Source organism: Hyperolius riggenbachi, chromosome 12, assembly GCF_040937935.1.
Source record: "Hyperolius riggenbachi isolate aHypRig1 chromosome 12, aHypRig1.pri, whole genome shotgun sequence".
NCBI lineage: Eukaryota > Metazoa > Chordata > Amphibia > Anura > Hyperoliidae > Hyperolius > Hyperolius riggenbachi.
This window is the reverse complement of record NC_090657.1, coordinates 51,312,669-51,328,472: the sequence shown is the minus strand read 5'-3', so window position 1 is coordinate 51,328,472 and position 15,804 is coordinate 51,312,669. Positions and strand designations below refer to the sequence as shown.

The window sequence follows — 15,804 nt, the reverse complement described above, 5'->3', positions numbered from 1 at the left end:
GCAGTAATATGACAAAATGTGGAAAACTTCAAGGGGGCTGAATACTTTTGCAACTCACTGTATATATAACCCACTGTGTGTGTGTATGTGTGTATATATCCCCATGAAGGAGGTTCTTGATAGTGGGCCACTGGAGGATTGGTGTGATGAGCATTTATCCGTATAGGACGTTGAGGGAGTGGCTATACTGTTTGTGGTGCAATGTGCTGCAGAAGTAACACACAAGCTGAAGTGCCTTACCCTGCGACTCCCGGAAGTGCACTGGAAGTTATTTTCCTTGGGCACACCGTCTCTATAGTGATTGATGCGACTTTTCAGCTGTTTGTGGGATTTCTCTGAATTTAACGGCTACTGCAGCACAGTAGTGTAAAAAAAAAAAAGTCCATCTCCGCGTTTTTGTATTTGTAATTCCGGAAATGGTCAGTCTGCTTGAATATTCATCTACACAGGGACTAGTCACAATCAGGAGCTGACAGTTTCATTTGCAGCTACAATTATTAGCTGGATGGCAGCTTACAAACTGAGTAACCCCTGAGGAGTTTTGGTTAAGCCAGTGCAAATGTTGGATTCTGTTTAAAACAAATTTGTGTAATCTCTAATCAGGAGCTACTTTTACATCTTTAGGATTAAATAAGAGTACATATCTACCAAAGTGAGCATTTCCTGTCCCTTATGTCTAAAACCTCCAAAAACATTGTCCAGACTTCCACTCTGTTACACAGAGTAAAAGCTATAAGAATATTTATCACCCATTTCTGTTTTTTTTTTGTTTTGTTTTGTTTTTTTTTTGTATTTCTCTCTTTATGCTTCTGGCACGTGTGGTTTCCTCTGCAGGAGAATGTCAGCTGCTTGAACACCAGTCTGGTCATCCTAATGCTGGCCCGGAGGAAAGGCCGGCTCCCCTACTACTTACAGACCATCCGGGACATGGAGAGCGTGGACAAATACCCCGGCTTCATCCTCAACAACTTTCACAGCCTCCTGCGCTTCTGGCAGCAGCATTACCTCAACAAAGACAAGGACAGCACCTGCCTAGAAAATGTAAGTGTGGCCTTATGGGAGAAACCTTCTGTACACACCACTCACTAATTTCTCTACTCTACTATGGAGCACTTGTAAGCCTCTAAATTTGTCTGCTAAAAGGAAATAAATATGGCAGCCACCATGTGTCACCTCATTTTCCTTTTAACACAGGTTCATAATGTATTAAAACAAAACCAACCCTACACTTTCCAGTTTCTAGAGCTGTAGGTTCATGACTATCCTCTTGTGTTTTCAGAGTTCCTGCATCAACTTCAGCTACTGGAAAGAGACTGTATCTGTACTGTTGAGCCCGGACAGGACGTCACCGTGTGCCATTGTAAGTTACATAGACGAGGCCTATATGGACGTGGACAAAGACTTCTTAGAGGATTAAGACTGGCGGATATTTGCCTGTATGGACGAGATACTTGAGACATTTTGCCACTCAGAGGCTCTATCCAGGGATTTTATTATAAGTGTCTGTCCTGGGATTCATGAAAATGCACACGGAACACAGTGTCCCCCACGACCTACTGATCCAACTCTCCAGGACTCGCTGCGTCTGTGCAATATATTCAGGGACGTCGTCAACCAATTAACGTTTTCTTTTCTTCAACCAGAAATGCAGAGGTCTTACTTTTATCTTTTACAAAGCGTTCCCCCTCCCACCTCCGCTCTAGGAAGGACATTCTACACAAGATGTGCCACAAGGGCCTGCTCTAGGCTCATTGCTCTGCGGTGGACTCCAAATTACTTTTTAGAATATCAATATTGTTCCTGTTATACTCCACCGACGTAAGAGGAAGGAAATGCGGCCATCCCAGCTGAAACCTCCTTTTTGTTGTCTTTTAATTTAAGTATTTGGCTTTTAGGAGAAGGAGGCGGCGCCAGTTGGACACCACAAACTGGCAGCAATAATCACCATGCAAAGTAACTGTAGACCATTCGGCTGGCTGTCTGGGTCCTCTAGCTTTTGCCTTGCGTTCATTTAGAGTAATTTCTTTTTACTAATGCAGATATTTTTTTTTTATTTACACCCAGATATTTTATTTTTTGGGAGATCCCCATCCTAACTACATGGACTGAGCTTGGGTTTTCACATATAAGCTTCCAATGTCACCAGCCACAGTGAATGCAGTTTCACTGTATGGCCACTAGAGGGCAGGTGGTGGCAGCAATATGAGCCGTTTAGTAGCGTTGCCATGAGAACAGAGGATTAACTTTCAGTAATTGCCTGATGTAGTAAAGTTTACCCAAACTGCAGAATAGAGGTCACCCTATAAACCTTATGTGTTCATTTAAGCTTTGGTTATCGGGTAAGTGCAAGGCTTGCCTGGGTCATACTGGGCCATAGTGAGGCTTGCTGATGGGTTAGTGTATAGTGGTGTACACACAACTGACATCTCACACCTGTTCATTCACTAACCTTTCAGGAACGCTCACTGTGATCAGCAGATATGAGCTTGAATTCTGACTTCCCATGCACCTTTTTTTTTCTTTTTCTTTTTTTTTTTTACCTGAAACTGAGCCAATCAAGCCCATTAGTTGGTAAATTAACTGGCAGCTGGTTTATTAACCGGCAACTGTAGGACTTGATAGACTTCATTTCAGGTTAAGAAGTTTGCATGGTTGTGAGCTATATGTGAGATCTATATCTCACAACCATGCAAACTTTTGCCACCTAATAGAATAATTTCAATCTATCCAGGGCAGGTTTTCTTGATCAGTGGTTTTCTCTTAAAAGGAACCTGAGGTGAGAGACATAGGGAGGCTGTTTATTTCCTTTAAACAATACCAGTCGCTGGCTGTCCTGCTGATCTTTCTTTAGCTAGAAGTATTAAAGGCAGATGATTAGCAGGACAGCCAGGCAACTGGTATTGTTTAAAAGGAAATAAACATGGCAGCCACCATATCCCTCTTACTTAAAGGGAACCAGAGCTAAAAATAAAGATTCTATACATACCTGGGGCTTCCTCCAGCCCCATATGCGCTGACCGATCCCACGCCGCCATCCTCCTCTGCTCGCAGCTACGAGAACCGGCTCCGCGCTGTTCCGGCAGTCGGAGCCAGTCTAAGCGTAGCAGAAGTGCGCCGTTTGCGTATCTCTGCAGCAGTGTATGGAGAGATACGTAGAGGGCACACTTCTCCATCTACGAGAACTGACTCCCGTCAGTGACGTCATCGGAGCCTGTTCTCGTAGATGCAGACAGCGTAGGACTGCAGCGTGAAATCATTTAGTGTGTATGGGGCTGGAGGAAGGCCCCAGGTATGTAGAAAAGCTTTTTCATTTTTTCAGCTAGGGAACATCTCTGATTCCATTTAAGGTTTCCTTTAAAGGACAACTGAAGTGAAGCAAGAGGGATATGGAGGTTGCCATATTTATTTCTTTGTAAACCGTACCAGTTGCCTGGCTGTCCTGCTGATCCTCTGCCTCTAATACCTTCAGCCATAGACCCTGAACAAGCATACAGGAGATCAGGTGTTTCTGACATTATTGTCATCTGACAAGATTAGCTGCATGCTTGTCTAGTGGGATTCAGACACTACTGCAGCCAAATCGTTCAGCAGGACAGCCAGGCAACTGGTATTGTTTAAAAGGAAATAAATATGGCAGCCTCTATATCCCTCTCACTCCGGATTCATTTTTAAGTTCTCCATAAACTGAGCCTGCAGAGCTACCACATCAGCAGGTGATTTGCGGAGTTGGATTTCCTGTCAGAAGCCACTCCCCTGACTCCTCCCAAAGTGGAAGACTCTGCATACATCTCTAAACATGAAGGCTGAGCTGCTTGGAACGGTTTGATAGAAGTTGAGCAGCTCTTAAAAATGGTGATTTCAGTTACACAGGTCTGAGATTAGGTGAAAGATTCCTGATAGATTTGCTGCAGAGTTACATCACTTCCTGATAAATATGAATTGTGCTCTGTCGTGGGGGTGTGTCCCACAGCAGCAAGAATCCGCCCTCCACTCATCTAGTTTTCAGAATGAAGCTAATCTTTGGTTGCCAAGAGCAAGGCTGGTTACAGTCCTAGATTAAATGATCCTACAATATTTTTTTTTATTTTATTTTTTTTTGTCCCTTTTTAATATTCGGTTTGGGGGGACCATGGTTTAAATATTTTAGCAACATATGTGGGTTTTTTTTTAAACTGCTTTGTGTGTTTTACTGATCCTTTTTGATTTCATGAATGTTCTGACAAAGCATTACTGGCTGTAGCTGTAACTTTCCACCCCCACCGGAATCCTCGCTTGTTGTCTTTTTACAACCTTCCGTGTCGCCTGCATTTTAATCCGAGGCTTTCTCATCAAGCCAGCAGTTTTTTGCACATGTCTTAATGAAAAACAATAAAACAGTTATCAAGTTTCTATTAATTTCGAAACTGCCGCCTAATTATGTTATCTCGACTCGTCCACGGAGAGCAGGGCTGGTCCATGAGGCAAGTCATTCCAATGGATGCAGAATCATGCATGTTTTATGCGAACGTAGGCAGCTTGAAAATGGACCAATCGTATGGAGCTGAGGTGGGATGTGATTGGTCCATTCTCAAGCTACATATATTTGCACAAAAAATTCAGCTCAGTATTAATTGCAAGCCCATTGATGGTCCCTAATTGTTATCAGCCTCATTAGTTTGATTTTTATTTATTGAAATGTTATTGTTTAAAGGGAACCTAAACTGAGAGGTATATGGATGTTTCCTTTTAAACAATACCAGTTTCCTGGCAGTCATGCTGATCGCTTTGGCTGCAGTAGTGGCTGAATCACACACCTGAAACAAGCATGCAGCTAATCCAGTCTGACTTCAGTCAGAGCACCTGATCTGCATGCTTGTTCAGGGGCTGTGGCTGAAAGTATTAGAGACACAGGATCAGCAGGAGAGTCAGGCAACTGGTATTATTTTAAAAGGGAAAAATCCAGATCCTTCGCAGTTTAGGTTCCCTTCCTAAGTAGAGGGAATGCTCTGGATATTAGAGGCTTCCCTGTCCTGTCTCTGGTTGAGGTTATTGACTGTGGTAATCCTCAGGCAGCCTTCAGAACTACTTGTGTCCCGAGTACTTCAAAAGATGAACGCATCCGTAGTGCGCATGCTAAAAGCAAACCTGAAGCGGAAATAAACTTATGAGACGATGAATTGTATGTGTAGTACAGCTAAGAAATAGAATGTTAGTAGCAAAGAAAATGGCATCATGTGGTCCAGTACAGGAAGAGTTAAACTTCAGTTATCTATTCCAAAGAAGCTTCTCTGAGATCTCCAACCCAACTTGGGTTGAATACAGTCCTGTTTTCTGAAGCACTTAAAGGGACACTTAAGCCAGAAAAAAAATGTGTTTTACTCACCTGGGGCTTCTACCAGCCCCCTGCAGCAATCCTCTGCCCTCACAGCTACTCACTAATCCTCTGGTCCCCTGCTGCCAGCTAGTTTCGTTTTTGCCGACAGGACTGGCCACGAGTAGCTTTCTCCGCATTCCCAACTGTAATTAGCGCTATTGCAGGCCGCAACGCGTACAAAAATACGCATTGCCGCATATCTATGCGTAGGTAATGCGGCAACGCGTATCTTTGTACGCGTTGCGACCTGCAATAGCACTAATTAGTCGGGAATGCGGAGAAAGCTACGCGTGGCCGGGCCTGTCGGCAGAAACGAAACTAGCTGGCAGCGGGGGACCAGAGGATTAGTAAGTGGCTGTGAGGGCACAGGACTGCTGCAGGGGGCTGGTTTGAAGCCCCTGGTGAGTAAAACTTTTTTTTTTTTTTTTTCTGGCTTAAGTGTCCCTTTAAACCTCGAAGAAACAGTGAAAGACAACTTCAGATAAGGTTTTACTGCAGGGAAGTTCAAAGCGTCTTTAGCTCTGCTCTGTTTTATAGTTTAACCACTTCACCTCCAAGGGTTTTCTCCTTGAAGGGAATGTCCAGGCTCACAAAAAAAAAATTCTACTTACCCTGGGCTTCCTCCAGCCCCTGGCAGCTGACATGTCCCTCTCCGCAGCTCTTGTCTCAGCCACCGGCCCGGGGTCTCTGCTGCTGCAGAGGCCAATCCCGTGAGGTCGTCCTCTACTGCGCCTTCATGAGCGCCGCTGTCAATAAAGTCCACGTTGTCCGGAGTGTACTGCGCAGGCACAGAACTACTGCACTTTGCAGTACACTCTGGCCAACGTGGACTTGACTGACAGCAGTGCTCACGCAGGTGCAGTAGAGGAAGTCCTCAAGAGGTGGACTGGGAGCCAGCGGCTGAGTGTGGAGCTGCAGAGTGGGACATGTCGGCTGCCAGGGGCTGGAGGAAGCCTCAGGTAAGTAGTGGTTTTGTTTTTGTTTTTTATTGAGCCTGGACATTACCTTTAAAAAAAAAAAAAAAACAGAGCAATTTTCACCTGTCATTGCTCTTTCCATTCATTCGCCTGTAACTTTATTACTACTTATCACAATGAAACAATCTATACCTTGTTTGTTTTCTCCACCAATTAGGCTTTCTTTGGAGGTATTTTTTCCTAAGACTTCTTTTATTCTAATCGCGTTTTAACAGGAAAACAAAGTAAAAAATTAATTTCTCAGTTTTTGGCCATTATAGTTTTAAAATAATACGTGCTATCGTCATAAAAACACACATTTTATTTGCCCATTTGTCCCGGTTAATGTAACGTTTAAAATATTTACCTAGTACAATGTATGTCTCCAATATTTTATCTGGATATGTGCATTTTTTTTTGTTTTGCGTCACTCTATTTACAAGCACATAGTTTCAAAATGAACAATAATATACCCTCTTGACATACATATTAAAAAAAAAATTCAGTCCCTAAGGTAGCTATTTGTTGTTGTTTTTTTTTTTTTTCACATACAAAAAAAGGTGCAATTATGGGATAGTGTGGGAGGTAATGTGTTTTTAATTATGGGTCTTTTTAAAATTTAAATGTAGGTGTAATTTTACTGTTTGGCCACAAGATGTTCTTGTGCATTGCTTCTTATTGCAGCTCTATAGTACGCTAAATAGGAAGCACTGCATACATGGGTTGCGTCTGAAGTAAACAAATGATCGCGGCATCTCTTTGATGCCTGCGACCATACGAGGACAGAGATTAATGAATGGGAAACATTCATTCATCCCCTAACGATTGAAGGCGATAAAGAGCGCAGGGGCGAGCGGGAGTGCTCAGCGGGAAGGGACATAGTAGCTACGTCCCTGCATGGAGAAGAGGGAAATTTGCAGGGATGTAGGTACTCGTCCCGGGGCTAAGTGTGTTTTGTAATTGCAAATATGATAAAATGATGCAATGTTGGAAGAAGAAAAAAATCCCCCCAAAAAAAAAAAACCCAAACTATATAGCAAAGTAAAAAGCACTGTTCTTTGCTACTAATGTTCTATTAATTATCCCTACTACACATACAATTAATTATATCACAAGTTTGCTTCATGTTTGCCTTTAGCCCAGTATCCAGTACGAATGCCTCATCTTCAGAACTACTCTAGGATGAGAACTTACTGAAGATCGAGCAGGGCGAATAACTTCAACTGGGGCTGACGCAGGAACATTGGGGTGGATCTGGAGGGCTCTATGATGTCCAGACTTGGAGAGTCCTATTTTGTTGCAAGTATTAATTATCCAAAGTTCTCCTCTTTTTTGAGTTGCTGCCATGCATTTTTGAAGACTAGTTCACCAGGAACATAATTGGAGTCTCTATGATGTCCAGAGCCTTCTCTCTACTTCGGTATGTAAAAAACCTGAAGAGAGTTTCCTCACTTAAAGTGGACCCAAATTAAAAATAAGATTTCAGAAATAAAATCTATTTTCTAAATTCTAATAAATAGCAGCCTTTTTTCAGCTGCGTGATGACAAATATAAAATATTTTACCTTTATTGTAGGAACCCCTCCCTTCCTTTCAAATTGCCGGGACAAAATCCGGCAAACTGTTCCTCCGGCAATGGAGGAATTGCTAATGGCTGCCCCAGTATAATCCTAGTTATGAAAAGAGAAGGGTGAAAAGCATGCACTGAAATGCTCATAGGCTTGTATGTGTCAGAGTGGTGCAACTAAATATTTTTAATTAAAAAAAAAAAATGTTTGGTTTGGGTCCGCTTTAAAGGACATCCGAGGTGAAAATAAGCTGATGAGAAAAACAATTGTATCTATCCTCCTCCTTAAAATGATTTTTTTTAATTTTTTTTGTTAGATATCCCACAGTTTCAGTTTATATTTAAAACTAGTTTTGAAGTTTTTAGTTTCATTGCCTCTGCTCAATGACCCCTTCATTGACGTATGCCAGAGCTAAAATCTATGAATTATTGACCCCATTTATCTCTTTCCTGTATTTAGAAGCCATTTACTGTCAGGAAAGTGGTTTATGGCTGTAATTACGCATCAGTGACGGTTATGTTGTCGTCTGACCTAGTCCGACCCATTCCTGACTTCCATACCTGATATTTAACACTTTCAGGCAGAGAAAGAAAAACTGAACACAGCATAGTTATTATTGTGCTAGGCACTGTACATACACATGTCTATCTCATCATGTCACTTCTCACCTCGGGTATTCTTTAAGGTTTGCCTTTAAAGAATACTTGACTCAAGGCAAAGTTACCCAAGCTCAGCACAGATGTATGTCCTGCTGGATTCACATAACTTCAGCTGGAAGTAACATTTTCAGACAGGCTTGCTGTGATGTTCCCTCCTATGGCCATCCCACTCTCTCCTCTCCCCGCCCCCATTCACGCCCCTTAAGGGGAGGTGATGGGAGGGAACATCACAGCAATCCTTCCTCTTCCTGTCTGAATATTTGACTACAGCCAAAAATCACATTTTGAGGCTCGGTTAACAGTTCCCTGCAGAAGCAGATCAGGAAACCAATGTTGCATACAGTGATGTATATATGAAAATGTTATGCTTCACTGAACACACATGATGCTTTGCCTTGGGTCGGGTGTGTAGTAATGCAAATACTAGATAAAAATGTTTTTAAATTGGCCCTGTTTAATAAGATAACATTGACTTTAATCCCATTTTAGAATGATGTGGCAGGACACACCCCACCCAGTATGTGTAGGATACGCTTTACTTTGTGCTTATGTTATAAGTATTATTATTTATTTATAAAGCGCCAACATATTCCGTGGCGCTGTACAATGTAAGAAAACAAACAAGGGATACATAATGATACAGACAATGATATACATCAAATATGAACTGATACAAGATACAGCACTGCTGATTACAATTTGATTTAACATGATGACTAAAATGTATAAATGTCTAACAGTGTGCAAGCAATTAAATTAATAACGTTCCATGACACAAAAGGGTGAGAGCCCTGCCCTTGTGAGCTTACAATCTAAAGGAATGGGGTGGAAACAAGAGGTGGGGATGTATAATAAACTATCTGCAGTGTGTGCTGTTCCCTGCTGGGCATCCTTGCTTCTAAAGTGTTCCCTCTCCCCCTCCCTGTCCTGTGCGAATTTAATACATTGGCCTCAGGTAATTGGTTTGCTAACACTACCAGAACTGAGGTAATTTTAACTTATGAGGTAATGACACTAATGGTGTGTACACACTTGAAAGAATAATGAAAGATCTTATGCTGGATACACACTGTGCGTTCCCGCACTCGATGCGCCACTCGATTTGCGTCGACTCGATTATTTCCGACATGTCCGATTCGCGTTTCGATGGATCGTTAGGTCAATTCACATGTAAAGTATGCCAAATCGACCTAACAGTCATCGAAATGCGCTCGGAAATAGAGTAGACGCGCATCGAGTGCGGGAATGCACCGTGTGTATCCATGCATTAGACCAATTTTACCCCCTTCCATGTAGTATGAGAGCCATAAGGGGCCCATACACTCAGCCGATTTTCTGGCCGATCGATCAAAATCGATCGATCGATTGGTCGATTGCAAATCAGTTGACCGATTGGTGGCCGATTTCGATTGACTTCTATTGATCTGGCAGGGTGGAAAATCTAGGTCGATCTGTTGAGATTGCTTATCATTTTGTATTGGCCCTAATGGAAATCTGATGGCAAAAAAATGCCATCAGATAAATTTTCAATAGATTTTAAACTGAAATCTATTGGAATTCTATCCTAGTAAAAAATGTTCCTAAACACATCAGATAGATAAGAAATCTATCTGATGATCTATCTACTGCTAATCTAACGAGTGTATGGCCACCTATACTCTATACAGACTATTCTATTGAGCTGAGCTCCCCACCAGATAGAAATCTTTGCAAGATGCTGCACACAAAGATGCTGTACACATGCAACAGATCAGTATCTGCAAAAGATCAGTTCCTGTAAAATGCATTCATAGTCTATATCTGCAGATCCTCATACACACCTTGTTTAACAGACATTCATCTGCAGATCAGATCCATCCTGGTGGATACCCAGAATTTCTTCTTTGCTCTAATAGATTATTTACAGCATATTCTATACAACCAGCATTTTTTTTTACTAGAACAGCATTCAAAGGGTTACACACAGGACTTAAGAGGCCCATACAGTGGTCAATTTCATCGATCGATCGATTCTATAGAATTGATCGCTCACTCAGAAATCAATTTTATCAAATTCCCCATTCGATTGATTTGCAGCTGATTTCGATCAATTTGATCTATCTGACAGGATGGATAATCTAGGTCGATCTGCTGCTGGTAGCAGATAGATGGCCCATAGTTGCATTGGATCTAATGGTCCAATAATGCATTTAGATCGATTTCCAATAGATTTCATTCTGAAATCTATCAGAAATCTGTTCCTAGTCTGTGGCACACATCACATAGATTCCTGTCAGATTGGACTTAACAGGCATCTGCCAGAAATCTATCTGATGGTCTAATATGCTGCAAATCTATAAGTGTATGGCCACCTTTAGAAGTTCCCTGCCAGCAAAGCTGGACCCATCCAAAGTGCAGATAATGTTATCTTGTACAGTATTTAATTGTATCATGTGAGGAATGTAAATAAACACCTCTTTGACACTGTCTGACTTTGTGCAGCAGAGCTTGCAATCAGAAGGCATTTCTGCTTATGTTAGAGCATTAATAAAGCAGTTATAAATAAAATGCAAAGTCAGCTCTCAGAGAAAAAAAAGTGTACTTTGGGAACGTATAATTTCTAAATGAATAATAACTTATGTACAAAAGCAAATATGATAACCATATGGCATATAAAAGGTAGAAAACATGTTTTTATTGAATATTATGTCGCGGTTTTATACCGCTTTAATTGATTGACTGGACATTTTGGAGGAATCTATTCCCAGCAGATTGCACTTGCAGGTAATTGAACAGGAAAATCAATGTTTTTATGGGCACCTTAAAGGACAACTGAAAAGAATATTGAGGCAGCCATATTTATTTATTTCATTTTAAACAATACCAGTTGTCTGGCAGCCCTGTTGATGTTATGTGGCTGCAATAGTGTCTGAATAGCACCAGAAAGAACCAGGCAGCCAATCTTGTCAGATGTGACTATAATGTCAAACACCTGATCTAGCTAAAGACCCTGAACAAGTATGTAGCAGAAGTGTTATGCCCAATCTACACGATATGATTCTTTGTGCGATTCGATTACGATTCTATTTACAATCTGATTAATTCCGACATGTTCGATCGGTATTTGATTCAATTCGATTTGCCATTGCAAAAAATGGCAAATCGAATTGAATCGAATCCCGATTTGACGTGTCGGATTTAATTGGATCGTAAATAGAATCGTAAGCGAATAGCACAAAGAATCGTATCGTGTAGATGGGGCTGCAGAGGATCAGCAGGACAACCAGGCAACTGGTATTGCTTAAAATAAATATGGAAGCCTCTTTATCCCTCTCACTTCAGTTGTCCTTTAAGATTTTTCTGTATGGCTATACACTCTAGCCTTTTATTTATTACACTCTTTTGATGGGCGTACATGCTCATTTTTGCAGCTCGATTCTCCCGTTCGGTTATTTCACTGCTTGATTCTTCAGTCGATTCTCTTCTGCTCGTTTTTATTATCTTTTTCCATTCACTTCTATCACAAATCGGCAGCGAAACGATCGAGCAGGAGATCATACATGTCGGAAATTATCTTTGAAGCTTTCTAAATGGCTCAAACGAGCCGTGTATGCCCAGCATCACAGAAAAATCTAACAGAAAATTGTATGGTGAGTACTAGGCATAACCCTTGATTCCAAATATACAATGTCTACAGTTAAATACCGGATAAGATGAGATGGAACTAATTCAGACTTGCAAACGTCACTGCCAATATAACAAGCTTATCTTGTTACAGGATAGGTCTGCTCCTCCCAATGATAAACTTGCGCAAGGACAGTATATGAATGACAGAGCACTTGTGCTTCTGTAGATCTCACCACTTAAGTTGAGCTATTGCTCCACTACCGAGTGCTTTTTGATCTGTTTTAATTTTTTTTTAAGGCCGGGCATACACTGCTCTTTTTTTTTTTTTTTTTTTTTAATCAATTAAGCCGCTGATGGCTCGATTGATAATTTCCGACAGGTCCGATCACTGCGTGGATCGATTCCCTGCTCGATACCTGCGGGCGGACAATGGCAAAAAACGAAAAGATAAGTGCCCGTGGGGATGAGCGGGAATTGATCCGGGCGGCCGCGGGGACGCGCCGGCATCGAGCTGCTGGCTTGATTCCGGCGCAAAAACGAGCACTGTATGCCCGGCATAAAATCGCTCCCATTGACTTACATTAAAACCGTGGCAAAATAGCTGTGACTGTTTATTTCTTTTTAATTGCAATTTTGCTGTGATTTTAATGCAAGTCAGTGGGAGTGGTTTTTTTTTTCTTTCTTTAACCTCCTGAGCGGTATGGACGAGCTCGGCTCGTCCATCACCGCCGGAGGGTGCCGCTCAGGCCCTGCTGGGCCGATTTTTATCAAATAGAAAGCAGCACACGCAGCCGGCACTTTGCCAGCCGCGTGTGCTGCCTGATCGCCGCCGCGAGCAGCGGCAAAAGAGGGTCCCCCCAGCCGCCCGAGCCCTGCGCAGCCGGACCAATCAGTTCCGGCCAGTGCTAATGGCTGGATCGGAGGCGGCTGACGTCCATGACGTCACTCCGCTCATCGCCATGGTGACGAGGAAAGCCAAACAAGGAAGGCTGCTCATTGCAGCCTTCCTTGTTACTTCTGATTGCTGGAGGGGATCAGAACGCATTCGGAGCGCCCTTTAGTGGGCTTTCATGCAGCCAACTTTCAGTTGGCTGCATGAAATAGTTTTATTATTTAAAAAAACCCTCCCGCAGCCGCCCTGGCAATCTCAATAGAACGCCGGGGAGGTTAAACTAAAATGGGTTGGAAAAAAAAGCTTGGCGTCGTGGCACAGCTCTGCCTGGTGGATTTTCTCCCCTGTTCCAGAGGTAAAAGTTCCCCCAATGCACAGGGGACACTGCTGTGTATCGGGGGGGGGGAATAATTTGCATAAAGATGACATTTGGCTATCTAGTTCCATTTTTATGTATCATATAAGAGGAACTGGTAGCTACTTCAAAGGTTAATACATTAAGGATTATAGTGTTCAGTATTTAATCCTGCAGTACAGAATACATAGATTTTTTTTTTAATTTCTGCATTTATATCCTAATTTGATTCAAAACACATGCTTCACAATAGGATCAGTCTTTACATATACTGTATCTAAAAAAAAATAACTAAGAGTAGCTGTATGCGCCCTATTAATACTCACTGCAGCCGCATGCTTCTCCCTTGTGAAATGGCGATCCGTGGCAGAAGTGGTGAATGGGGCAGGTGAAACCAGCGCTGCTGTCCAACTGCATGGGCAGGGGGTGTGGCTAGCACCTGATTTTTCAATTGGAGGGGGGCAGTGTCCTGGCTTTGGAGGGGTGGAGCCAAGCACAAACAAAAAGAAGGTCTGCCAGAGGAGTGTGGCCCGGGGTCACATCCGACCTGCAGGCCGCCATTTGGACAGCCCTGCTCTATGGCATTTGCACTTTATGAGGGATGCACATAGTGATTATCAATTTTAAACAGGCACGCCCATCTCATCACCACTACATGACTATGGCGGTCAGCACGAAATTGCCAGTTAAAAGGTAGATGGTCGAAATTCTGTGATGTCAGTTCTGCAGAAAATTTGTGTAAATAGGGTCACCTAAACATTGGTGATTTAATTTTAGGAAAAAATACAGGTTGTTTTTTTTTTTTTTATATAAACTGCAAGAAGGATTCCAAATAGAGTATTTTACAGGACAGCCTGAATTAATAAAAAAAAATAATGTTCTGATTGTAGGTATTCTACATGGCTGCAGTCATGCGACCGCTAATTTACTGAACGCTAAGTAGCTTATGAGTACTCACACTGCACAGAAACCTACAGACTGTGATGAGGAGGGGAGCCAAAATCAGAATGTGAACTCTGGCCATACACAGTACTATCCAACTGTACCACAAAATGACTGAATAAATAGTACAATCAAATCAATTAATTCATTTAAATTTACTCTTCATCAAATGTTTTAATCAATCTTCTCTATGAGAAAATGGTTGCCATTTCAGTGAGCGCTCTACCTCTGCGTCTTATTTGGTATTACAATTTGAGGGGGGGGGGGGGGGTTTATGCTTAAAGAGGAACTCCACTGAAAATAATGTAATAAAAAAAGTGCTTCATTTTTACCATAATTATGTATAAATGATTTAGTCAGTGTTTGCTCATTGTAAAATCTTTCCTCTCCCAGATTCACATTCTGACATGTATTACATGGTGACATTGTTACTGTGGGCATGTTATGTAGCTGCTCCTAGCTGTTCTGGCTGTTAGACAGCTCTAAACAGCCATTTCCTGTCTGTGAACATTGTTACATTGTGGCAGTTTGCCAGGAGTACCGCGGTATTCAGAGCCTCTAGTGGGAGTGGTTTCAGCACAAAATCAGTCACACAGCGCCCCCTGATGGTCTGTTTGTGAAAATCATTCTATTTCTCATGTAAAAGGGGGTATTAGCTACTGATTGGGATAAAGTTCAATTCTTGGTTGGAGTTTCTCTTTAAACATGCATTGTACCACCTCTGTTCACATTGCTAGGGAAAATAAAATGCCTCACTGGAACTTGTTTATTGGTAATAAAAGAAAATGCATTTAAACACTTTACCCCCCGCGGTACAAATTTCTCCGTCCCTTCCCCCCCCCCCCTAAAAAACCAAGGGGCGGAGAAATCCGTACCGCCCGCGCTATCGCCGCTGTCCGCGCTGCCGCCGCTTGTGCACGCCGCCGCCCGCTCGCCCGGAGATCAATGAACGGGAAAATCCATTCCCGTTCCTTGATCTAAGCCCCAGCAATGATCTGCTGCTTCTATGATAAACAGCGCGATCATTGTGATTTTCCCAGCCTCGTAGTGCTTCCTGTAAGCGTCCTTCCGGACACTTACAGGTCGCATGAACACATACTCACTGTGTCCATCTTGTGGCCAAATAGTAAAACTACACCCTAAAGCATTTTACATTTAAAAAATACATTCGTTTAAAAAAAAAAAAACATAAATAGTTACTTTATAAATTACAGGCTTGTAATTAAGGATGGATGCAAAACTGAAAAAAATGCACCTTTATTTCCAAATAAAATATTGGCACCAAACATTGTGATAGGGACATAATTTAAAACGGTTTTATAACCGGGACAAATGGGCAAATACATTTCATGGGTTTTAATTACAGTAGCATGCATTATTTAAAAACTATAATGGTGAAAACTGAAAAATCTTTTTTTCCCACAGTTTTTCCTATTTTCCCATTAAAACACATTTAGAATAAAATAATTCTTGG

At 41.9% G+C, this 15,804-nt stretch overlaps 1 protein-coding gene across 2 annotated transcripts in view; it reads left to right on the top strand.

Moving 5' to 3' along the window:
- Positions 1–4,395, top strand: part of TRPC4AP (transient receptor potential cation channel subfamily C member 4 associated protein) — a 92,813-nt gene extending 88,418 nt beyond the window's left edge. For both annotated transcript variants that reach the window (XM_068264504.1, XM_068264503.1), the window contains exons 18-19: positions 835–1,041; positions 1,280–4,395. In XM_068264504.1, coding sequence (XP_068120605.1) covers positions 835–1,041; positions 1,280–1,417 — 345 coding nt within the window. In that variant the 3' untranslated portion in view covers positions 1,418–4,395. The remainder of the gene's footprint in view (positions 1–834; positions 1,042–1,279) is intronic.
- The last annotated feature ends 11,409 nt before the right edge of the window (positions 4,396–15,804 follow it).